The 26,884-nt window shown below is 43.0% G+C and overlaps 1 protein-coding gene across 3 annotated transcripts in view; it reads left to right on the forward strand.

Moving 5' to 3' along the window:
- FRMD4B (FERM domain containing 4B) overlaps positions 1–26,884 on the forward strand; it is a 221,295-nt gene that overhangs the window by 170,242 nt on the left and 24,169 nt on the right. For all 3 annotated transcript variants that reach the window (XM_080913704.1, XM_080913703.1, XM_080913705.1), the window contains exons 8-11: positions 10,967–11,050; positions 12,334–12,399; positions 14,531–14,588; positions 16,647–16,733. In XM_080913704.1, the coding sequence (XP_080769830.1) occupies positions 10,967–11,050; positions 12,334–12,399; positions 14,531–14,588; positions 16,647–16,733 (295 nt within the window). The remainder of the gene's footprint in view (positions 1–10,966; positions 11,051–12,333; positions 12,400–14,530; positions 14,589–16,646; positions 16,734–26,884) is intronic.

The following is a 26,884-nucleotide window of genomic DNA, read 5'->3' on the forward strand; positions in this document are numbered from 1 at the left end:
CCATGAAACAGGATTTTCTATGAGGGGCAGCGTTCTGTCTGCCCAATAGGAAACTGGAGCATACCCCCCCCCCCCCGTGTTATCCACACCTTCCCGACAGTCAAGGAAATTGTGTTTCCAATAGTAACCAAGGTTTTTTTCAATAAGCACATAATTTAGATAAGGTGCTCTCCCTAAACACTAGGTCCAGTTCAGATAGTGGTTTGGTTAACTCCTGTTACAACGTTTTCTGCCAGACATGAAAGTACACTTTTCTAACTGTTAGGGATTATTAAGCGTCTCCCAATCCTCATGAGAAGTGGGAACCTTGAGGGGTGGCATAGGGTTCTAGTTCATACAGAGAAGAAGGGGCCCCTCAGCCGATCCTCTTCCAGGCTACACCAAGGACTAGCAGGTATTAGGAAGTACGTCCGCTCTCCAACAGTGCATTCTTGAGTATATGAATCACGGAATTAAGAATCCCCAGCCGACGGACTTTGCTCCATTCTTGGCAGCCTGCCAAGAATGAACCCTTCCGTTCATTTCTGATAAGTCTTTATGCACTTGCAGGTAACAGGCCTCCTGGCTCAAATTCTGGGTTTCTATGCATGTGTCCTCATGGCAATCTCAACCAGGAAAATTAACCATAGTTTTGGGATTTTTAAATCCATGCTTAGATGTTCTTGTTAAAAGAGGTCCATTTCCAAGTTAGCTTTTCAAAAGGATTTCTTGTTTTTATTTATGTGTCATGTGTATTTACACTTGAATGTGTTCATATATGAGTACAGATGTGTGTCCACAGGATCTAGAAGTGGGCACTAGATCCCTGAGTGGTGGGATTACAGGTGGTTGTGAACCACCCAACATGGGTGCTGGAAACTGACCTCTGGTTCTCCAGAAGAGCAGGATCCCTTCTAAACCACAGAACCATCTCGCCAGCCCCTCAAGTTAATTTTGGTAGAAACGTGAAGTCTCTGCCGACGTTTCTACTTGGTCCTTGAATTTAAACGTGTACCTTTGTATGCAGCTTGGTCCTGGGTCTTAAGTGCTAAGGCACTGACAAAGTAAAGTGTGGTCAGGGCCTGGGCTTTGCTTTGTTTCATTTTCTGGTTTATTTTTTCATTTGAGGGGAGAGGGTCTCATGTGTTCTGTGCTGGCCTCATTCACTACATTGTTCAGGATGACGAACTTCTGCCCCTCCGGCTTCTGCTGGCCTCCACGCCTGATTTGTACAGTGCTAAGGACCAAACGATGGACTTTATACATGTTAGGCAAGCGCTCTACCAAATGAGCGACATGCCCAGCCCTGTTTTGTTTTCCTTCAACTGCCCTAGAAACCCAGGGTTTCCCCCACTCGGAGCACAAACAGCAGCGATTGTTTTGTGCTAACAAGTGCTTGCTGTTAATTGCGGACACTCCCTTCCATGCCAACTTCGTCCAATGGCAGGTGGCTGATCACTACCATGAGCAAGCTTGCAGTGTGTGCCCAGTGTGTGCCGAAAGCAGGTGTTCCCAGTTGCTGGGGGTGGCTTTCCCACACCTGTGCTTCAGCACACGCAGAGGGTAGCTTTGGTTGGTTTTGCCAACCAAGTGGCTTCCTCAAAAATAGATTGGGGATGTCACATTCCAACAGGGTTTTCTGAGGTCAGTGGTATAAAACATATAGCCCGGTGGGGAAAAGATGGGAATGCACAGCGAAATCATTTGAATGATGACTTCAGTGGAGGGTCAGAACAGCTTCCTTCAGGAATATAGAAGGAGAATGCTGGAATGCCCGATGGTAGGGCTCGGATTGGGCAATAAGATAAAATGTAAGCCTGTCTTTTTAAAATTCTTCAAATCAAATTTTATTTATTTTAATGTGTGTGTGTGTGTGTGTGTGTGTGTACATAGGTACACACATGTCACAGTACACGTGTGGAGGTCAGAGGACAGTTTCTGGGCGTTCTTTATTGTATAGGTCTGAGCATGTAACTCAGATCATTGGGTTTGGCAGCAAGCCCCTTTGCCCGATGAGCCATTTATTGACCTGCAAGTTTGTTCTTTCAATTCCTCTGCAATGACAGAGCAAAGCCGTTGGTTGGTGTAGTTGCTGAGAAGCAAAGAGTGTAGATCCCTGGGCTTTCTGTTTGACTCGGAGCCTAAGGAAGGGTCCTTCGTGACAGTTCTGGTTAAGTACATCTTTGTAATCACATAGATTAATGTAATTCCATCACCACCAGGGTCAGGAATTCGTAGCCAGGGTGAGTGGATTTATTGCTAGTGAGAGGCAGAGACATCCCTAGGAGGTCTCCTCGCTGCCCCGGCTGCTCCCAAGCTCTCTGCTCTCGGAGTTTGATCCAGGTTCAAGTAAACAATGCTGTCTGCACAGCCACACAGAGGGGCCCTCTGCTCTGAAGCTAGCCCTAGCTGTCCCTACAAGCAAATCCTGCGTGGCTTCACTGGGTTCCAGGCCCTCAGGGACAGTCCCCAGGAGGGCGAACAAATAGTCACTCAGCCACTGTGGTGCTCTCAGATGTGAAATCCTGTTTGGTCCTAAATTCTGAACACGATTGGAATTAACCGTCTGGAATGATGTTCCTCTGTTGGCTTTCGGTCTTGGCTGTGGCTCCGCCCTCTAACTGTAGCATCACAGCACTCTAAGTGGTAGGTAGCTCATCCTTCGACCGCTGGCTGATCATGTCTGGTTCTATCTGTTGTGAATTATTGTACTGAAGAGTGAGTAAAAATGCACAGACCGTGTACAGAACAAGGAGAGACTGCACATCCCCAGAACCACAGCCCCCAGCACTCTCCCCTGTCGTCCCCATCCTGTCTCACACCCTCCCCCCACTCCTTCCACCATTCCCCTCCCCTCCCCCTCCGCCATCCTTCCTCTCCCATCCCCCATCCCATGGCAATACAATGCCATGTCTGTTCTCAGACATTCACATGCTGTCTGGCTTCATTTTGTTTACTTTGAACCTTCTGTACATGGAGTTGTTTGTTGTTTGGTTTGTTGGTTGGTTGGGTTTTTTGTTTTGTTTTGTTCTGTTCTGTTTTTAAGACAGGGTCTCAGTATGTAGTCCAGACAACCTCTGAGATAACAGGAATTCACCATAGTACCAGGCCATGATGTTCATTTATTCCATGTTAATCAGATTCATCCATGTTATATGTAACTATATCTATTTTCTTTGCTATGTGCTATTCCTTTACATGAATAAACTGTAATTTTATTGAGCCTGCTTTTAGGAGACACTGAGGTGGGGGAACTCTTTATCTTGTGTTTTGAGACTAGATCTTATGTTTCTGGGTTCTCTGAGGACTCATTGTGTAACTGGGGGTGACTTTGAACTTTTGACACTCCTTGCCTCTACCTTGTATGCTAGGACCACAGCTATGTGCTTTTACCCCTACTTTAAGCAATGTTGACAATTAAACACAGGGTTCATATGTGCTAGGCAAACATTGTATTGAGTTCCACTTTCTGCCCATATTATTGGATATTTGTATGTATGTATTTGTGTGTGTGTGTGTGTGTGTGTGTGTGTGTGTGTGTGTGTTACTGTGAACAATGCTGTTTAGGTGTAAACCTCATCCAAGTCTGTATGTTTCTAGGTATACAGATTTCCAAAGGACCTTACTGATGATTGACCCTCACAAAAACCTGGATCAGAGCTCCCATTGACATTTATTATTTAGGGATAATTTAGATAGAATCACGGTTTCAAGAGTCTGATTGTCTGATATCTATCAGGATCTACCTAAAACTGAATCTGCTTTTCCAGGAATTCTAAAGTTGTTGAACTTTTTTCTTCTATCTGTGGGCCATTCGAATTCCTCGTTTGCTGCAATTTGTTGAAAGACTGACCTCATTTATCTGCCAAGCTGTCTGCCTCATTCCTCCTTTGATTCTCCCATGGGCTTTTGTTGCTGTTGTTGCTGTTGTTGTTGCTGCTGTTAATGTTAAATGTCAACACACACAGTTCTTTGGTATCAGTGATGACTCTCTGGATGTGTCCTGTGTTAGGTAAAGATTTTGTAGGAAACTAGAATCACATCATTACAAAGAGTGAATGTTCTGCTCAGCACATCAGATTTGAAACTGACAAAAGGAGGCCTTTTATTGATGGAGAAACAAGTCTGTGTTCTCTCCTGGGAATCTGTGTGCTCCTTAAGAAAATCCTGATTCCATGCCTGGGTAAATTAACTTACATATCTCCTTCACCTTACACTACTAACAATTTACACTGATAATTAGTTATCTTAAACTGGAAGCCAAGTTAGGTTAAGAAAAAACACACACAAATGCACACACGCACAGACATACACACACAAGCAAACTTCCAATGAGACTGCAGATAGCAGTAGTAGCCTGCTGGTGTGTTTGATAATGATATGAAGGGCAGTTCTCCAGTTAAATTCAGATATTTTACATAAAACTCTGCAGAATTGGGCTTTCTTGTTTGTTCAGTAGCTTGTCTGTCTTTCTTTATACATGATTGTCATGCAACATTCCTGTCTAACCAAAATTAGCTCTCTGAGATTGGGAAAATATAATCAATCACCTTCCCCAAGCATTCAATCTCCCTTTCATACTATTAGAACTTCGGTTTTGGGCTCCACACAATGAAAAGCACACATCCCAGCCACCCTTGCCACTAGCACACAGGTAAGTATGGGCCAACTAGATTAATTCGGGAGAGGATTTCAGCTTCTGCCTATAGGAAAGTGGGCACTTCTTCATTCTTTATCACAGTGTGGTGATGCCCTGAATTGGGCCATGTGAAGGCAGGTCACACCTCAGGAATGGCCAGGCAGCCAGAGAAAAGATGAGAATCCTTATCCTTCCATGTATGTCCAGGTCTGAATTTATGGAAAGCAATGTCAGTAAAGGGTGAGCTGTAGTTTCCACTCAGTCACGTGATCAGCATTGCCAAAAAATTATTTAATAAATATCATGACTTTAGTGGTCTCAGGTAATTCTGTCAAGTGTAAATTAATGTGTTTTATATGTGTGTGTATGCTTACATATGTGTGAGCTAGCACATATAGGCCAGAGGTCACCTCAATATCATTCCATAGGAACTATCCACCTTGTTTTGAGACACGGTCTCTCACTGGTCAGGAGCTCAGGAGAAAGGCAAGGTTGGCTGGCCAGAGAGCACCAGCAATCGGCTTGTCTCCACCTTCCCAGCACTGGGATTGTGACTGTGCACCACTGTGCCCAGCTTTATCATGTGGGCTCTGGGGATCGAACACAGGCTCTTCTGTTTGCACAGCAAGCATTTTACCAGTTGAGCTATTTCTCCAGCCCAGCGTGTTTAAAGCATGCTTAAGGCTACTGTACCAAGATGTGTTGTTTGGCGTATATTAGGTATAGTAAGTAAAGTTTTGTTTTGATAGTTTCAACTTAGGATGGGTAAATTAAGGAGACTTGTGCTACATTTGGCCATGTTATCTTTTGCTTTATTTCCCATCATGCCTCAGCATCTCATGCTGTTTATCTTGCCATTTCAGAGTTAGCTTTTTGGAGGAGTCCCACTACGTATCCTAGGTTTCCCCAAGCTCATGATCCTCCTGCCTCAGCCTTCAAGTGCTGGGGTTTAAGGTGCCACCACCCCCAACACCTACTTGAATTTCCAGTACCGGTCTCTCTGTGTGGCTCACATTATACATTTGTATCTAAGATCTCCGATGTTTATAATTGGAAGGACATGAGAAAATAAAGCCATTGTGTGTAAAAGTTAGGTTTCAAAAAAGGTAGTAGGATAGAATTCTCAGAATTCTTTTCTTTCCTATGATTGGCTATATTTTTAAAGGCCAGGACTTGTTGTATAGCCTAAGCTGGCCTGGCCTGGAAATGCTATGTAACTTAGGCTGGTCTCAAACTTGGGAGCCTTCTAAGTTTCAGCCTTCCTAATGGCAGGATTACAGACAGTACTTGAAATGGCATCCCCTCCTCCCTTTCTTCCTCCTTCACTTCTATCTTTTCTTCTTCCTCCTCCATTTTCTCCCCTTCCTCTTCCTTCTCCTTCTGTTTGCTATATTTTAAATTGTCTTTTGTTGTTTTATTAGCCCAGGCTGACCTTGAACTCAGTCTGAGGGACACTCCAGATCCCCCTGCTATTAGGTCCCAAGTGCTCACAGGCCACATTGTTGGGAGAGGAGTTGTGTTCTAGCGAACCCCAAGCCATGCATACACTAAGCAGGTATTCTACCGCTTTGTACCCAGAAACCTCAGATTTTTTTTGTAACTCAGAGTTTCTTGAACTTGGCTCTATAAACAATGGAGTGAGACAGTTCTTTGCAGTTGAGAACTGTACTGTGCCCTGTAGAACAGTATTCTGCCCTCTATCCAAATATACCAATAGCTTAAGTGTGACTGTTAAGAAGGCTTCAGTTCATTTTGCCCCAAAGTGAAAAATAGTCAGATATGATGCACATGACTTTAATTCCAGCATTCAGGATTTAGAGGCAGATGGATCTCTAAGTCCAAGTCCAGCCTGGTCCATAGAGCAAGTTGCAGGACAGCCAGGACTACACTGAGAAATCCTATCTTGGAATGAGAGAGAGGAAGAAGGAAAAGAAAGGAAGGAAGGAAGAAAGGAAGGAAGGAAGAAAACCACTAACCTAAAAGAGATCTCTTTGTTTTTTTTTTTTTTGTTTTTTTTTTTTGTTTTTTTTTTTTTTGTTCTTTATAGACTATTTTTAGAGCTTTAAACTTGAAGGAGAAGTGAGCAGTAAGTGGAGACTTCCTCTCTAGCCTGTCTCCTTCCCACCATGACATATCCTAATAGTAATATCTTGCAGGTGTGTGATCCATTTGTGATAAAAGTCCAAGCAAGTGTTGTACAGTCTACAGGTCCTAACAAACACACAGTGTTAATATGCTCCTTCATATGTAACCATATACATAAAATAAAGTCACTGCCTTACACAGCCACCCTCCACCCCTACGGTTCCTCTCTGCTCTGCTCCTGAAGAAGAGTAGTGTATTAGTGTCCAGGAAGAACTGGTTCTGAGATCTCCCTCCCTTTCTGCTAAAATCTGAAGATGCTCAAGTCTTTTAAACAAAGTAGTCTAGTATTTGCCTGTAACCCACACACATTCCTGTCTACTTTGAATCACCAGTCCATGAATTATGCTTAGCACAGGTCAATGGCTACTGTATTGTTTGCACCTTAATGGCTCAGACTCAGATTTTCATAGTTTCAATCCGTAGTTGGTTGAGTCCATGGGTGCAAAGCCTCTGCATGTGATCATCTCATTGTTGGCTCCTCTCCTTTAAAACTATAATATTTTTACTTATGAGCTTATCTGTGTGTTGTGTGGGCTACACACACGTGAGCACTGGTGTTTGTGGAGTGCAAAAGAGTGTATTGGATCCCATGCAGCCAGAGTTACAGGTGGTTGTGAATCACCCAAGATGGAGGCTGGGACCCAGCTCAGGTTCTCTGTGAAAACGGTGTATATTCTTAATGGATGAACCCATCTCTCCAGCTCCCGCCGGCTTCTCTTTAAACTAACTGGAATTACTTGAAATAATCCCCACACTGATTTCCTATTAATGTGTCTGTATTAGTTGCCCCTTAATTGATTGATTAGTACAGAAGAAGGCTCTTAACGAGGGAGTATTCATTGTTTAGCATGATGGCTCATGACTAACCTTTAGAAATTTATTGATTCATTCAGCCAGCATTTCTAGACAACACCACATTTTACAACCAAGAGCGATAGCATAAATATCACATTTTATGGCTGGGGAGGTTCTGGCTGCCTAGAATAGGAATCATTCTTGAGAGATCTTGGCACGATGACATCTCCAAGACCAAAATTCACATGTGAAAATTCCAGCGGACAGTACTTATCATTTGAAACACATAGCTGTTTCTCTGTTTAGATGCCTGACACAGAATGTGTTTGAGTTGGCAGCCATGATGAGCAGGAATGAGCTCAGTGTTTAAGATGTTTGCCTCTGGGTGACATAGGACCAAAGAGTCAGGGCTACAAGTATCCATTAGTACTTACTGTCATCTGAGTTAATTAGATAGAGAGTGGATACAATGCCTCCCTTTATTTTCTCCTCTCCTTTCTTCTTTGTCTGGACTATATTTTTATATCTTTTCTGAAGTTATTATTTATTTCTTGTGTATGAGTGCTTGGCTTGTGTGTATGTGTGTGTGTGTGTGTGTGTGTGTGTGTGTGTGTGTGTGTATCACATATGTGCAGCACCCACTGCTTCCAGAATTCAGAAAAGGGTCTCAGATTACCTGGAATTAGAATTACAGATGGTTGTGAGCCTCTGTGTGGGTGCTGCAAATTGAACCCGAGTTTATTAGAAGAGCGAGTGCTCTTTCTTAACCATCGAGCCACCTCTTCAACACTGTTCATTTTTGTCCTTTAAAACTCAATTAATACATCATATGGAAGTTCTCCACATTAGGCGTGCATGTTACGCTTATTGCAAGTGAGTAAATTTATGAGAAATAACAACTTCCAGTCTGTTGAAGTCTCATTGCCACAGATTAAGTGTGAAACAAAGCAATTCTCCGTGCTGACCTGGGAACACGGGTTCTTGTGGTTCTCCTGCATCTGAAATACAGCAGTATACATGGGTTGTTGGTGTAACTGCCAAAAGCTCTGTCCTAGCCTAGTGTGATGGCTCCTGCCTGGTACTACAGTGTTAGAGAGTCAGAGCCTGGAGGATAATGAATTTGAGGCCAGCCTGGGATACACAGCAAGACCCTGGTCTCACAAATCAACAGAAAAGAATGGGGTGGAGGTGTGGGAGTTGAAGAACAGAGCATGAAATTATTAAGAAAATAAATAATAGTCCTAAGAGTTGACAGCTGACCTTTAAAACAAATAAAATGGACTGTGATATATTTTGATTTTTTTGGAAGCACAAACCAGTTTCCCAAGACTATCGGTTTGATTGAGTGCTACTGAGCAGACTGTAAATGAATAGAGTTCTTATGTAAGGACAGGAACCAAGAGACTTTTTACTTTCTGTAGTGACTAAGAGAGTTGAGTGTTCTACCTTTAGGTAAACCCCAATCCTCCTTTTAGGAGAACACATTGAGTGTACATGGCCCACTTAAGTTCTTCAGCATGAACATCTGTCAATCAGATGGTCTACATAGATATTTCTGTCATTCTTCTGTTATTTCCCGACCATCCTCCAAAATGCAATCGGCCAACCCAACCATCGTTGGAAAGTTCATCTCTGCAGAAATCTCTAGACCGGATAAAACCAGAAAACAAAGAAGCCTCTCTTCTCCCCCCACCCGCCATATAATTGTTTTTACTTTTATGTGCACTGGTGTTTCATCTGCATGGATGTCTGTGTGAGGGTATCTGATCCCCTGGAACTGGAATTGTAGACAGTTGTGAGCTGCCATGTGGGTGCTGAGAACTGAGCCCAGGTTCTCTGAAAGAGCATCCAGATTTCCTAACCACTGATCCATCTCTGCAGGCCCAAGGAGAAGCTTTTCAACCAGGTAATGAAAGTGGGCAATATCTAATACAGTAGGTGTGTGCCACACAGATGGAGGCCATGCTTTGGTCCCCTGTTTGTTGTTGTTTGTCCTCTTTGCTTTTTCTTTTGGATCCCTGCCATCATATAGATGTCACTTGGTCTGTGAGGTCTAGATGAATGGTGTGAAAGGAAATTCACCCTGGACCCACTGTATGGCCCTCTACAAGGAGGTTTGTGTGCTTCGGTATTCTGGGAAGTGGGGTGGTTTTAATGAGATGTGCCCCATAGTCCAGGCATTTGAATATTAGGTTTCCAGTTGGTGGCTATTTAAAGAGGCTTAGAAGATGTGGCCTTGCTAGAGGAAGTCAGAACACTGAGGTTTCAAAGGACCCTTGCCCTCATCAGTTCATTCTCTGCTTCCTGCATTTAGTTTCAGATGTGAGCACTCTGCTTTTGTTTTAGCCGCCACATCTGGAGCTCACTACCATGCTTCCCTGCCATCATGGCGATGGACTCTTACTTCTCTGGAACCATGAGCTCAAAGTAAAGCTTTCCATCTATAAGTTGCATTGGTCATGGTGTTTTACCACAGCCACGGAAAATTTGGGAGATTTGGCATGGCTCTGTGTGGAGAACACCATGGCTCCTAGGATTGTGAACCACCTTTTCATGTATGTTTCCTAGGTGCTAATAGACCTTCTAGAATTGTGTTTCCTCCTTCCTTGACTTCTCAGGGCAGCTAGAGAAGTGTTTCTCTCTACAGCACATGACTAGCTCACACTAACTCATATTACGAGTTCTCCTCCCAGTCTACACCTTTCCTGTGACCACTCGAACTTGTCCATTTTATATAGCATTTTTTCCCTATAATTTTACAAATTATAAAAATGTAATAGATTTTATAATTACTAGTTTTATAATTATAGAATCTCCAAACGATATACAAGGACATTTTAGTTCACTGTGGATGATGTGAGGGTTCCCTCGGGTTTATCAGAGAGTGTTCCCCCTTCCTCTTATATTCCAGAGATTTCTGCAGACACTGACTCTCCAAAGCTGGTTGTGTGGGTCTGTTGTACTTCGGGGAGTGACAGGAATAGGAGCGACAGCAGTGTATATGTAAACTGTTTTATTGTGGGATGTCTATGCTGAAGAACATGGAGTCAGTCTGTGAGTGTCTCTGTGGTGCATTCCAACATGCTGAATGTTAGGAGCTCCTGGATGTGATTAGGGCGATGCTACCAGGACATGGAGATATGTATAGTAGAATATGAAGAGGCTGTGGAAAAGTAAAATATAAAGAATGTCTTCAGTCCCATTCACCTTACATAATGAAATCGATGCTCACAGAAAGTATTTGAGACTTCAAGGAATATGGTGCAGTTGCCTCATTGGAGAGTGGTCTCTAGTGAGGAAGAGGAGCCACTGTCCCTACAGTAACCATTCAGGTTTCTTCACTGGAAAGCCTGATTGAATGTCACTTCAGGTGACAGTCTGATATTAATACACTGTATCTCCTTCCAGCGATGAGAATGCCAGGAAAGACCTGAAGACACTGCCAGTCTTCCCAACCAAAACCCTTCAGGAGCATCCGTCTCTTGCTTACTGGTAAGCCATGCCTGTCCCGTGCTGAGGTCAGGGCCTCGGCCGAGAGAGCACCGAGTACTATCAGGAGATGAAGAGAGTCACTTTTGTTCTTTCAGATTACTTGTACCACTTCTAAACACAGTCTCCATGGTTCCAGTCTCCAACCCTTGAAAATGATCTTCTTTTATTCACACACACACACAGACATATGCACGCACGCACACACAGACACATTATGAAATAAAGATGAAAAAACATCCCATTTTGATAGCTTTAAATATAAACACCGGGATACACTTTCCAAATATACAGTAAAGTTAGATACGCAGCCTACACTGAATTCAGACTCTGGAAACTTCTGAACAAATCACTGTTAAACGAAAGTTTCTTTTAAAAAAACGGGGTGGGGGTGGGAGGTTGGGGGTGAGGTAGGGAAGGGTGAAAGACTGGGGGTACGGTAGAGTGGGTTGGGAGATGATTGAGCTCAAAGTGATACCTGTAGTCTCACAGTTACACCCAGGGTGTGATTGAAGAGCTAGCTAAGTGTAGGGTAAAGTAGGGTCTGAAGAAAGGCTGAAGTTTCCAAGTCTCTCTCCTCTTACAGAACAAGATCAGAGCTGTCTCTATAGCACAGAGTCCAAAATGGTATTCAGTCTCAAAGCAGGTTTAATTCTCTTAAAACACTTGTGTTTTTCTTTAAAAACAAATAAATAAATAAATAAAGTCTCATCCCAGGCTACCTGGAACCCTTCCTGTAACTCAGGGGACCTTGAACTTCTGGCTCCTCTGCCTGTCTCCCGAGTGCTGGGATTACAGGCGTGGTCCACTATGCCTGGCTTACGTGGTGCCACGGATCAAACCCAGGGCTTTGTGCATGCTAGGCAAGCTCTCTACCAACTGAGCTGCATCTCTTTTTAAATCAACGACAGGAGAATAGGTCTTAGGCTCAAAATTGCCTCAACAGCGATCTCCAGCCAGTATTTAGCATTTGCATTTTGCATTTATTACTATGGATCCAGAATATTAGTTTTCCATTTGAGAGCTCCAACTTGTTTCTTTCCCTATAACATTTTAAGATATGAAAACAAGTCATATACTTATATAAAAGTTAAAAGTTCATAGTGGAAGTAGTCACCTGCTGAGTTAAGGAGAGGGGACCTACAGAAACAGCAGAGGATGCCACCCCCCCCCCCCCCCCAGTGAGGAACTTCCTCTCAGGTTTCCAGTGACTGCCTGAGAACACAGAAATGGAGTCTGGACGTCAGAAAGACATGTGTCACCATGCTGATCTCCCTGTTTTGCAGTGAGGACAGAGTGATTGAGCATTATTTGAAAATCAAAGGTCTCACCCGGGGTCAAGCTGTGGTCCAGTAAGTATTGCTTTTCTTCTTATCTAAATATAGTTTGAAAGAAAACAACCTGGTGGCTCCATACATGAGTGCTACTAGTTCAGATGCTCCCAGTGTGGGGCAGGTAACACAGAAGGAAGTGTTGGCCACTCAGGGAATGGGGAGGATGATTCTGGGCACAGGTAAGGTGACTTAGCCTTGAGTTCAGGAATGGTGGTGCGACTCTACTTTGGATGGAACTCATGACACATTTGCTGTTGGAGTTCTATTTTCTCTTACTACCAAGAACAGACCATAGTCATTACTTAGAGGTAGGTAGGTAGGTGGATGGATGGATGGATGGATGGATGGATGGATGGGTGGGTGGGTGGGTGGGTGGATGGATGGATAGATAGATAGATAGATAGATAGATAGATAGATAGATAGATAGATAGATAGACTCATGTACACCAGCTGACCCCTGCACTAACTTAAGTAGCTAAGGATAGCTTTGAATCCCAGGCTCTACCTGCTTCAAAGCTGCTGGGACCCTAAGTTTCACTACACCCATTGTCTGCTATATTCTTTAGTATATAGAGGTACCACTGATTTATTAAGAACTCTTCACTTGATGCAATACCTTCTAAGTTATTGAAAGTTATGAAAACCAATCTGCTGTAGTTCCTGACTGTCCTGGTACCTGGACAATAACTCCTGAGGGCAGTAACTTTATGAGAAAGAGTATGAACTGCTGTGAGCTGCATAGGTCATGTGAGAAGTCAGACAAGGATCCGGGTCGCCTGTCCCTGGTGAGGACACAGTCCTGACTTCTTCACCAAGCTCATTTTCATGACACACTGTGATGCTCAGGGCAGAAGGCAGAGATCAGCAGTTCTAAGGTTGAACCCATGGTGTTTCCATTTGTTGTACCTGTTTCCCGGCCTGGGGGTGGAGGAGAGTACCAAGGGATGGAGTAAGGATAGAAAAATAATTTCCTGAAGGAAATTTGAGTCAGGTTGGTGTGCATGTTAGGGTCCTCCACAGAAACCTGTTAACCTCTCCTCATCCTTGTTGCTTGGTTACAAACACCTACTGTTTAGCTTGGTTAATGCTTGTCTGTGGGGTTCGAATCCCTGCTCCGAGCTTGTGCGATGTATCACTGCTTGATGGTGGCATGTTTACCTAGCTTCTTATGCCCTTTTATATTCACTTACATGTAGGGCAGTTACCTAAGAAATTACCAAGTTAGTGACTACAGTGTCCAAAGAAATTAATCTTCAAGATGCCATTAAAAAGTCCTTTCTAATTAGAATGAACATGATAAAAATGTATTGCATCAAAATTTTAAATAATAAATAAAAAACATTATTGTATCTTGAAGGGGAAACGTTCCTCAAGTTAAATAGAGATTTCATTTCCTTGGGGATGGAGAATTCTTACACTTTTCGGCCCATTCTTTAAAGGTACACGGTGCTTTCTTGAACAAAAATAGAAGTGGTGACATGTGCCACCACCATGCCTAGTTCAAAAGTTGATCTTTATCGTTTACATATTTCAGTGTTTGCGTTAAAAAATATTTGTAATGTGAGGCTTGGGAGATTGTTCAACAGTTAGGAGAACTGGCTGCTCTTCCAGAGGTCCTGAGTTCAATTCCCAGCAACCACATAGAAGCTTACAGCCTTTCATAATTGCCCTGTAGATTCTGAGGACCTCTTCTGGTGTGCAGATGTACGTGTATACAAAATACCATACACATAACATGCATAAATAGGTTAAGTGTAGTGGCATATGCCTTTTATCACAGTACTCTGAGTCCTAGGTCAGCCTGGGCTACAGAGCAAGGCTCTCTCTGAGAGAGAGAGAGAGAGAGAGAGAGAGAGAGAGAGAGAGAGAACACAAGTAAATAACTTTAAAGTTTGCAGTGTTAACGAAATCTATCTGTAAGCTGTAAAAACATTCACCGTATGTTTTGTTAGAAAGCCCATGACCTTTGCATAAGGTACAAAGCACATTACTCTCTATAGTGGTTTACTATGCTGTGTTTCTTGAGTCAAGAAGCTTAGTCCTAGTTAAAGGAGGGAAGCAGAAGTAAGTTGTGTTTTCTGAAATCAGTTTTCCCTTAAAGAGCCCTCTTACTGTTTAGATGAATTTACAATGTGTTTATGTCTTTAGATATATGAAAATAGTGGAAGCCCTGCCAACCTATGGAGTCCATTACTATGCAGTAAAGGTAAGCACTTCTGGTATTCTAGAGTTTCCCACAATGCCCACCAAGGAGCACAAGTCACTGTCAGCATCTAAATGTGTGTGAACTGTGTCTAGAATTTGCAGTACTTTAAATTATCTTTTAAAACATTCATTTATTTTATTTATATGTGTGTGTTTGTCTGCATGAATGTCTGTGTACTACATGCATGCAGTGCACATGGAAGCCAGAAGAGAGCATCAGATTCCCAGGAAATCTAGAGTAACAGATGGTTGAAACCCACCATGTGGGTGCTGGGGCCTGAACTCTGGTCCATTGGAAGACCAGCTCATGCTTTTGACTGCTGAGCCATCCCTCCAGACCCAAAATTTCAGCATTTTAAAAAGAATTGCTTTATTAAATGTTTTAAGTCAATTACTGTTTGTAGCAAATTATAAAGCATATCATTTTTGCAAAATGCTACATTCAGGTGCTTTTCTAGATGTATTCTTGCTTAGCTCATATTACTATCTATCTATCTATCTATTCATCCATCCATTTATCTACTATCAATCTATCCATCTATTTATCTTCTATCAATCTATCTGTTTATCTATTAATCTATTTATCTACTATCTATTTATCCATCTATTAATCTACTATCTATCTATCCATCTATGTATCTACTATCTCTCCATGTATTTATTTTCTATCTATCTATCTATCTATCTATCCATCCATCCATCCATCCATTTATCTACTATCTATCTATTCATCTATTTATCTATCTATTTATATATTCATCTATTTACCTACTATCTATCTATCTATCTATCTATCTATCCATCTATTTATCTTCTATCTATCTATCTACTATTTATCTGTCCATCTCTCCCTCCCTACCTGGCTCTTCTCTCTTCCTTCCTACTCCACTTGCATGCTGGGTATTGAACCTAGGACCCATGGCATGATAAGTTCATACTATACCACTGAGTCCACCTGCAGGTCTAGGCCATCCTCATTTCTACCCTTAGTGACTTTTGTTTTCTGTTATTTGTCTCATGAATGCTCCTGGCTCTTCATTAGCTCACTCCTCTGCGTGGCAGTCACGCCAGCCTTCAGTGTTTATACACACATCCATGGGAAATGCTGCAGATTTTGCAAACGTTGCATGATCACGCCCTCATCAGTGTGCTTTGTCTGCTTGTGCTGATGAACAGGAAGAAACTGGCTAAGAAATATTACGATGATAAAGGATGCAACGTAGATAAAGGGAGTTTTGTTTGAGAGAAGCACAATCTCACAATTGATAAGCTCTTCAGTGACTTTCAATGTCATGACAATGTTCACCCTTTAACCATTGCAGATGTGGGGAAATTAGATAATACACACTTTCATATTGAGAATACCTGTGCTAAAAGTGTGCCTAAATTTAATCTCAATTCTCACTGCTTTGCATACACACATGTTCCTAACCCTAAGTGTTTCCCTCTGTCAATACATTCTTTCCATTGGGGAACAAAGCCCAATAAACAAACTTAGAAGCATACTATATTTAAAATAAAATATCATATATATCTGCTTTTCACATGTATCTCAGACTGATTATTCATGCTGGTGTGAAGTTGTTCAGTTCCCCAAAAGGTATTCCTACTTCTCTGTTCATTGTTAATTGAGCTCTGAATATGGGGCTTGGAACCTCTGTTTTCTCCCAGTAATCCCTTGGAAACTCCCCAGCCTTTATAGCTGGTGATTTAGCTGAGAGAACAAAGGTCTTTTTTAAAATTCGTAACTAACTTTGGGCTGAATTAATTCTTGGTTGAATTCAATTTATTTTATTTTCTCCAATGATTTAATTAAAACAGTAATGCTTTAGTCTTTGGGATGATAATACCCGTATTATTGGCTTTGCATGTGTGCTTATTATTTGAAGAGACCCTAATAAAATGTTTTAACAAGTAAAGTTTCTCAGTATGATTCTGCTTACCAACACAGATTTATATTGGCTTGTTGGTACTTCTTAAAGAAAAAAATTAATAAATGGCATTGCCTGTCTAGAAGCCTTGGCAGATGTTGGGTCTCATGTGTTTTCTACCTTTTTAGGATAAGCAGGGACTTCCATGGTGGCTTGGGATCAGCTATAAAGGAATTGGCCAGTATGACTTACAAGACAAGGTGAAGCCTCGGAAAGTAAGTGTCAGCCTCTGCACACATTTAGGAACCTTGAATGTTCTAGAACAGACACAGTCACTTTCAGCCACACCTTGAGCACCACTCAGGTAGTGGACTTTGCTAGGTAAAGCTATGGTACAGAGGTTACTCATGTTAAGTGTAACCTTTTAAAATGATTCATTTATGCACGATCTACCCAGTTCTGCAATGGGCCAGCTTTTCATTTGTTCATTGAGATAGGCTCTTGTGTGGCATGAACTGACCTTTCTGCCTCCACCTCCCAAGTGCTAGGATTGCATGCACATGCCCCCCACACCTGACCATATTTGCCTGTCTGTTCCCAAGCAGTAACCTATACTGTGCACTAAGGTTCAGCTATGAAGCTAACCGCAATGTGGTTTACAGCCCCTACATTTTGGTTTAAATCCCAAGTTTTTGTGGGGATTATTTCCCACTGAAATGGTTTAAGCAGTCTCCTTATAACCACAGCTATTTTTTATCTTCATTTTTACTGTCTTTTGCATCTGCTTTCTGAAAAGAAAAAGGGTAAAAATGGGCTAAAGAGCCAGAATATCAGATTTGGGTTTTCCAATGCTAAATAAGTTACTATTTATCATTGTCCCACTGTGATCCTGGTATTTGAAAGGTAGAGATTAGAAGTTAAGGTCATGCGCAATTACCTTCTGAGTTAGAGGGCAGCTTGGACTATCTGAGATTCTGTTTTTAAAAAGCACATTAAAATTAGAAGGGGGGAACCTTGTTTATGAAGCTCCGACTCTCACCTCAAGTATAAGTGTACAAGATGCACATTGTCACCTATTATGATTTGATGAATCTGTATAGATCACCATCTGGTGGCCACCAGTCTCCTCGTTGTACAGTGAGATAAAACCTACTCACACTGTTGTGGGCGAGGTTCCTGCTCTTCCTTCTTATGCTCCGCAGCCGTTCCTGTAGGCTGTCGGAGTGAACCCGTGGCCTCTTAATAACAAACTACAGTTAACTTACCTTCCTTATCACAACCCAGCATCACAGTGGAAAATAATTACTACATGCCCACCTGTTTCCTTCTGTGTTCTTAAAGCAACCCCAGAAAGGAACCCTGCTCTGTGTCTTCTGAGATCCCTTTTATCGACGAGCAATGCTCACAGTCGTCCTTACGTTATGGGACCCGAGTGCCTTTCTTGTCCCCACTCCATGGTTGTGACACTCATCCCGACAGTAGGAAGGTCGCATTGGACAGAGCATGGCTTCCCTTCCTGTGTTCACCCTGCTCTGCTGGGCCAGACCAGCTGGGCTTTGGGGCTGCTTATCTGAGAAGTATTAACAAAGACAGCAAGGCAGCCTCCGACTACCAACCACATCCTCCAGTGCCTGTCAGCAGCTGCCTGGTGGTTTCTGTCAGCCCTGTGGGCAACCTTGGGATAAGGAATGCTGGGGGTCAGATCCCGGGCCTTACAAAAGTCAATCATTGCTGCTTCCCCACCCTGCTGCCGCTTTTAAAGCGCCCCAGCACTCCATTATGTGGAAATACATAATCTTTTTAGCAGGTTCTCTCTCACGAACCTCCTGCCCACCTTCTACCCAATTTTGAGATTACAGGCTTGAGCCACCACACCTAACTAACCACCAATTCTCTTTCGGTGGACTTTACAGTTTCCAGCGTGGGTGTGGCAGTGGGCTCAGGGTACTGAGCAGATTAAAGAGCCCCAGCCAAGTCATGGTCTCTTAGGGCTTAGCTCATCTGTAGTACTATGTTTTTGTTCATTAGCCTTTCCGGAATTTTACATTTTTAGTAAAGGACACATGAGGCTGTTTTGGTTTTACTAAACTTGCGTGCAAAACAGAATTTACATCAACTCACCAGTCAACTTATAACCAACTTGTGTGGCTTGATAGAAAGTCCTCACAACATGGAAATGTTTCTTTAAAAAGAAAAAAAGCAGTCTCAGCATTCCTTCCACACTCAGCGTTCTTTCTCCCATTCCCTTAATAAATCTGTGTTTGCAGTGCATAAAGGAAAAAAAAAAAAAAAAAAAACCATTAGATATTTCTCCCCACATAATGGTGACTCAGATCCTCACAGCAAATACCGAAGTGTAATTTCCTCTCCTTGCCCGACAGTCACGGCTTCATAAAAATCGGTTGCACTGCTTCACGCCGATTACAATCGGGCCGGCTTGTTCGTTCCAGAGTCTAGACAAGGGTCAGCAGCCACTTCCTGTTATCAGGCTACCGTTCTCCTCCTTCATCTTCAAGATCTGCCTCTTGCTTCTGACAGGATGTGAGCTCTCTCCTTGTGCTGTCGACTCCTTGGCCCCCTCTTCTCCATCCTTTCAGGGGTCCACTCTGGGCTGTGGTTTCCTTTGTTGAAATCTGATGGTGGATCTTGCTTTCTGTAACCTGATGTGAGCTGGGGACAGGAGTGTGTCCTGCAAGGCTCTTTCCTGGCCAGCTTGGATACGCTAATAGGATGCAGAATTTAAAGGTTGTGAGCACCCACACAAAAGAAGGCTCATGCTTCAGCATCTGGGCATGCAGCAAATTCTCCAGTGCCCAGAAAGAATCGAGGTCATGCTGATAAATGAAAGGCGCCTACCTTGATGTAAAAGCAAGCCAGCAGACGAACCAAGAATCAGAGACTCATACCAAAAGGCTGGTTTTTAAAGAGGTTGTTCAAGGCCTATTAGCAAAGGCCAGCAAGTTCGTCTAGATAACGTCTGTTAATTATTGCCTCTAAATGTTGGGGACAATGTTATTTTTACTGCCAGGGCACTAGCAAGCATTCTTCATTTATTCTAGCTTTAACTTTGGGCCAATCCAGGCGTTGGGCAGGGGCCCAAGTGGTTTTCCATCAGTAAAACACCATGATGCAGCCCAGGAGTTAAGGGAACATCCTCCACTCTGTCCCTGATGTCTATCTTCTCTGTGATCTTGGTTCTGTGTATGGATTTGCGTGTGTGTATATATGGATATCTGTGTGGCTATTTGTATGGATATTTTTGCCATGCCAAGCATCCCACCCAGGGACTCCGGCAGGCTAAGCAAGCACTCTCCCACTGAGCCACATCCCCAGTCCTTCTTTGTGGTGCTCCTGGGTACATATTTCACATCTTTAAGGGTGTCTTCCTTGTCTTCCACAGCTGTAATCCCACTAGCTGAAGGGAAGGGTGTGAGCAGTAAATGAGATTATATTCTGCCCCTTGCCAGATAAATACTATCATCAGATAACGATACATCATTCTTTGGGAGGGAGTTGGACAATTAAAGAAAGTATGTGAAATATTTATATACTGACAAAGAAGGGACCCAGCATTGCTGCAAAGCAATCCTGGTATATTAAAAATCCCTGTTTTCAGTCCCTATTCCATACCCGTGAACCCTTTTCTCCCTATGTGTTACCTGTAATACATGAAGATGTGCTTGTTATATATGAAAAGAAATATCATTAATGACTTTATTACAGGTTCCCCTGTATCCCAGATGGGTCTTGAACTTGCTGTATAGCCAAGAAATCTTAAATTTTTGGTTCTTCAGTCTTCCACTGGGGTTATGAGTATGCACTATTAGTTCCTGTTTATATTAGGCTGAGGTTCAACCGCAAGGGTTCATGCCCCTCTTCTTAGGTTTGTATTGCTTATTTAGCATTGTTTTAAAAGATTTATTTATTTATTTATGTATATGACATACCAGAGGAAGGTATTGGATCCAATTGCAGATGGTTGTGAACCACCATGTGGTTGCACCTCTGGAAAAGTAGTCAGTGCTCTTAGTCACTGAGCCATCTCTCCACTCCTTGTCTAGCATTTTGAGAGAGAGAGAGAAAAAAAAAAAAAAAAAAACATGTCTTTCACAAGGAACTAGACAGTCCATCAGTGGGCGAGTAAGGTGTTAGTGTGTATGTCATGGTTTAACTCTGGCTCTACAGCAAGGACTTCCTCCTGGGAGAAAGCAGAGGTGGGGACCAATATGGCGCTGCTACTCCAGGTATCTCCCAGACCATCCTGAAGAAATGCCTTTCAAGATTAGCATCTTATTACATCATAGTGTGATAAAAGATCCTTACGGTGAATATCTTCATTCCTGGCCTTCAGTTAACTGATTTAAAAAAAAAAAAAAAAAAAAAACTGTTGGAATTCCCTGGTGCCTGGAGGCGGATGTGTTAAGCAATCCACACAAAGTCCTTCTGTTCGACTCTTATAGCAGCGCTCACTCCTGGACTGGAAGGCAGCGGCTTGAATCTCTCTCTAATCCCAGACATCATGACTGTTTCAACTTCACCTTGCTCTTTCCACTGCCTGCTTGCAGCCCTGGACCACACAGAAGGTCCTTCTATTCCATAGTAGGGTTAATGCTAGGAGACCAGGAGAGCGCTGTCTACATCAGTACAACACACTGTCTGTCGTGGAAGAGACACATTAGATTACAAAATGTGGCCAGAGGACCAGTCCATCCTGTTTGGGAAAGTGTGTAATTAAGCTTCAGCCACACCAATAATCAATCTGATTGTTTAAACCTGCAGCGCCAGTGGGAGGGGCCTGCCAATCCTATCACAGGGGTTTGAAACAAGAACCAGTTCTGCATTGCCACTGACCAGCTGGGCCTCAGAACTGCCACTTAACCTCTCTGTCCCCTCATTTTCTCATCTGTCAAGCTCAGAGAATTCTCCCTCTGCTCTTACCTCACAGTGCTGTAGGCATCCAGTGGGCTAAAGGGGAATGTTCAGAGTGAATGTGCCCCGCTTTACCCCATACTCTCCTGCATAGTAGGACCTCTCACTCCACCTCTATGCTTAATCCCAATTCCGTGATGGGGACTTCCCAAGACTCAGTTGAGTGTAGTTAAAGAAGGTGAAAGGCATTCTAGGGCGAGCCCTTTCTCCTTCAGGAAGTCCTCTTCTCATTGCAAGGGAGGCTGGGAAGGCATAGTCTTCACACAGACAGCCTGTGGCCAAAGCTATAACTCAAGTTGTTTTGTTACCAAAAAGAAATGTGAAAATATGCTCCCAAGGAAGTAATCGTGGCTGCTAACTTACCTGTTTCTCTGAAAATATTCTGGAGAGATGGTCAGTGGAAACAAAGAAATCGTGTAATTGTAAACTCTGAATTCCCTCGGGTAATTCTGCTGAGATGGAAGAATAAATGTGAGATGGGGAGGGAATGTTTGATGTGTTCAGGGAAGGCCTCCCTGAGAAAAGTGACATTTAAGCTAAGACCTGAACGATGGAAATACTCACAAAGAACATGGTGGTTTGTTCTTAGCTCATGGGAAGGACAGAGGGTGAATGTTCAAAGGAGACCACTGGCCACACTTTCAAGAATGAGGGGATCTCTTGCGTAGGGATGTCAGGTGTTCTCTGTAGAAGAGGAAATATCTCTACACAGAGGGAACCCCCTCGTACCCACTGGCTGCCCTCTTACTTGCTATACCTAGGCCTTAAGCAATGGTAGAATTGTTCACACAGAGAGAAAAACGACACAGAGTTGGAGTTTGTAGCTTAGGTGCTTGCCTAACACGTATGAGGTCTTAGGTTTGACTCCCAGCATCTAAGCCAAGCATGGTGTAGTATGTCTTTGATGGGAGTGCTCAGGAAATAGAGGCGTGAAAATCAGAAATTCAAAATCATTCTTAGAATCAGAGCAAATCTGAAGTCAGACTGAGAAACAGTGAGTCCCTGGGGACTGGGTGTGGGGACAGGGAGAGAGACAGAGGCAGTCACAAACACAGAGACCCTGGGAGGGTAGAAACTTGGCCACAGGGGAAACTTCAGTGAAATGGTGTCATTTTAGATGTCTGGTTTTTATGTGACACAAATTTTAATACCCAGAACTGTTTCATCTAAAACTATTTGCAAAATAGCCTACATATTTAGCTGGTTACAAGTGAGGTGTGACCATATGTATATATATCGCACCTGATGAAAAATAGTTTTCAGACTCTGAGAATATTTTGTTGGAATCTCTTATGAAAGTGTTTTTTACCACAGCTGATACTTTTGGGCATGCAGGGTCTCTTTAGTCTAGGATAGTTAAGTCTCTTCTCTCTAGCAGGTAACAGATAACATTTATATTTAGAAAAGTACCTGAACAACCATGTTAATCCTTAAAAGTATTATCTACATGAAAGAAACAGAACTCTGATACTTACTATAATATAGCAAAAACATCTTTATTTACATATCCTACATCTCAGAGCCTAGAAAGAACACAAAATATTGCCCCCTAACTTGGCGGGTTTCTAAGCCCCGTCTGGATACGTTTTCTTTGGAGTATGGGATTGTCCTGAGCACAGTAGTCTTCAGTATGGCCTGGTAGCATCCTCGCTTCCCATGTGATCATAGCCAAGTCCCCGCCCATCACCAGATGGCCTGGAGGTGGAGTGTAGGTGGGAAACAGTTCAGTTACCATGAGCTGCAAACCACTAGTAATTGAAGCTGAGGAACATGCACATCTATAATCCTAGCGCCTGGGAGGCTGAGGCAGGAGGATCAACATGGGTCTAAGAGTAGCCTTGGCTGTGAAATCAAACCCCATTTCACGGGACTTGGTCCTGTTCCACCAAATGACTGCTGTAATTTCCTTTTCTGTTCTTTGTAATCTAAAGTACAAGTGAATATTACTCTTTCCAGTCCTTCTCTCCTCCTCCTCTTCTTGTAAAAAATACAACAAATGTCCCTATAGATTCCCTCATGCCTAAAAAAGGAAGTGATATGCTGGAGTTTTGGATCCTGACTGGTTGCGTGTGAATCCCAAGATTTGGCTAAAGACATTGCTTCCATAACTGGTTGCTGGGGAAAAGTCGGTGAACATGGGTTTTGATACCTCAGAAGGCATTAGCAATATCTTTATTCACCAGATATAACCTTGAGAATAAGTTGGTGATAGCTGGTTTGTTTTGCTTCACATCATGGGGGATGGGAGAATTACCCTCTCCCAGTGACTCATTTGATGTACCTTGGCTGAGACTATCTTGAATTTAGTCATTTCCACTTGAATTTGTAGTTAGATGATTAACCTACAATACAAGAGCAATGCAAAGTCCCAGCTCCTCGTGATCCCTATTCCTACCCCACCCTCCTGTTGGACCTGGGTTTTTTTTAGTTGCAGTTTGTCTGATGATGTAAAAGAGAACTAGATCCTTTCTGTCCCAAAGTGCCCCACCGCCGGGGTCTTATGATCCCCAAGCAAAAGCCCCTGCCCTATGCAGCAAGTTCTCTGGCATTCCTTTGCTTGTCCGGGCACATTCCTTATTCCTGGCTACTCCAGACAAAGGGAGCTTGCTGCCCAGTATGTCTGTGGGGCAGACTGATACCCCACCCCTCTGTTTCTCTATTCCTCTGTGACTGCCAGGTACGGTACAGGACAGAAGAACAGATTTCCTCCCTATAGGATAGATCAGGAAACCACCCACAAGAGCCACACTCCCAGCCCAGGATGCATCAGGAAACCACCCAAGAGAGCCACACTCCCAGCCCAGTGTGGTCATAGAAATCAAGAACTGAAGGTTGATGACACAGCTATGTCAACAGAATAACTGAGCTGCTTCCTCTGTGGAGAGACAGATGTGGAGCCAGATAGCTATCGCTAGCTCTGTTTTTGCTCTTAGGTGGCTGCTGTCCATTTAGTAACAATTAGCCAAGTGTTCAGCAAGCCCTTCACAACACATTAGTTCAGCCACTCATGAATGTATATTCCAAGCCAGGCTCTGGGCTAAGTACCCACACACATAAACTTGTATTTGGATAACCTCTGGAGACAGTCATCATTGGTCCATTTAACAGAAGAGGAAACTGAGGCTTAGAGAAGTTAAGCACAGCTCTTGAGTAGTGGATCCAGTTGTAAGCCTAGGCAGGCAGAGCAGTCTTGCATGTACATGTTATGGGGGATGGGATCTGCTCACAGTTCAGCAGCAACCGCAGGCGGGGCATTGCCCGTAGGAGGTTTTAAAAAATAATAATAATAAAAATAAAAAAAAACACTGTTGAGCTAGGCCCAGTAGTGCATGCCTTTAATCCCAGCACTTGGTGGCAGAGGCAGGTAGATCTCTGTGTGTTCAAGGCCAGCCTGGTCTATATAGTGATTTCCAGGACATCCAGGACTCTATGACTAGCAACACTAGCAACAACATACCGTCACTGAGAAGAAGTGTGTCAAAATCTACTGGTATTCATCAGACCTGTGTCCTAAAATCCCTCAGGACCCCCACCCCTTTAAAATACCAGACTTTTTGTTTTGCTTTTAAGGTTGTATTTATGTATGTCTGTGTGTGAGGTTATTTTGCATGTGTTTCTGTGTTCCACATGTGTGCCTGGTGCCCGGGGAGGTCAAAAGAGGTCAAAGCACCTGGAACTAGCATTACAGTTATGAGCTGCCCTCTGGGTGCTGGGAACTGAATTCCTTGGGGCCTCTGGAAGAACAGCCAGCACTGATTCGTCTTGCCAGCCCCAAGTTCAGGTGGAGACACGCAAGAGGTGATTTCACCGAAGTTTTCAAGGGCTTATTCATGGGTGGGATCTGACCGAACAGCAGCTGTTGGTATCAACAAAATGCCTTAAATACTTAAGACACGCCTTTCTTTGAATAATGTGTTATAATGTGGCAATTTCTTTTTCCTAAAGCCGTCAGCTGCTTTATGCCTGAACAGGAAGAAAATTTCATGTGTATACTGTATTTTAGACGTACATTTTCCAATTTGATGCCACCATGGCTCACTACCTCCGCGTTTCAGTCCTGGATAGACGATTGATGACTCTGAGATATGCCTTCCCTTCCCGTTGTGAATTCTTGAATATTGAATATTCCTTTGACTTCCCTCCTCCTTTCATGTTTTATCTATTCCTTTACTTTTGCAATATCAAAGTAACCCGAGAAACTGCCTGCTCCCCTGTGTCTACTTCCTTCTGTTGGTTCCCAAGGGGAAAACTAACCATTGCAAATGCGTCTAGAGTAGTGAAACACCAGGAAGACTTGGGTGATAGTCTTCCTTTCACACTTTAGCTATTTCTCTTTCACAGCTAACAGCAACAGGAAAAAACAGATTCTCCAGCGCTCGGCTTCCACTAAGAGCACATCAACAATGAACACCAGTTCAAGCTGGCTGTAGAAAACATGTCCTTTCCATATTCTGAAGGTTATTGAAAACAAATCCTGTCCCTTTCCTTCCTGTCTTCCCTTTCTTTAAAGTCTTCAGGATTCAGACTTTGACTTAGGCAAGTATGTTTGTGCACATGCACACACGAGTAATGCTTCACGGTCTTAACTCATACCATGCCTGACAACTACGTCCAAGAAGCAGTAAATCCGTGGTGTAAAACTGCTTCCATTTTGTCTCCTTTAAGCCTGAATCTTCTCACATTCAGAATCCTTTTGGCACCTTCATTTCTTGGAGAGGAAGAATTCTTTTTATCTGTTTCAGAGGCTACTTCTAAAAGAAAGAGCTTCAAACCAGGCAGGTTTCCTTGGCCATCTCCCTAACCAATTCCCCTTTCTCCTTTTCTTTGGTCTGCAATCTCCATGAGTTTGGCCAGAGGGAGCCTCTGGTTTATTCTTTGCTGTTATACACTCGGACAGAGAAGAGCCTCATCCTGGTTAAATCCATGGTTAGATCCTACACCCTAGTATACCCTTACAGGCCCCACCTCCCTCCATTGGCCCTTCCCCCATCCCCCAAAACAAGCTCTCAGAAACACTTGAAAAGTGTTCTGGGAGAACAATGGTACACACTTCGGGAAAAGAAAAACATACCTATCAAAGACACTATCTTACATCTAACCACCCTCTAGATCAAGTGCAGCTACAATAGACAGTATTTGTAGCAACTCTAACCACTGATAGGATCACACTGATAAGCACCTGGAATTTCTAAAGATTCCCCAGATGACAGAGATCTGGGATCAGAACAGACAAACTGGCATTCATTTTATGTCAACTTTTTCATAATTTTGAGAAATAAGTATTATTTTAATTTCCAATTATGTTTAAATTTGAATCTAAGAATAAATCTTGAGGACTGACTTTCAGAAAGTACAAAACCTCGGGTGGAAAACGCGCATGTGGACAGGGGATAATTCTGTCGGTTTAACTTACTTCCAGCTTTCTCACACTGAAGTTTCCAGGCTCTCTTACTCTCTCTACATTCTACCCAAAGTCCACGTTATTAGCGGCCCCAGG

The sequence above is a fragment of the Micromys minutus genome, assembly GCF_963924665.1.
Source record: "Micromys minutus genome assembly, chromosome: 3".
NCBI classification, from domain to species: Eukaryota; Metazoa; Chordata; class Mammalia; order Rodentia; family Muridae; genus Micromys; species Micromys minutus.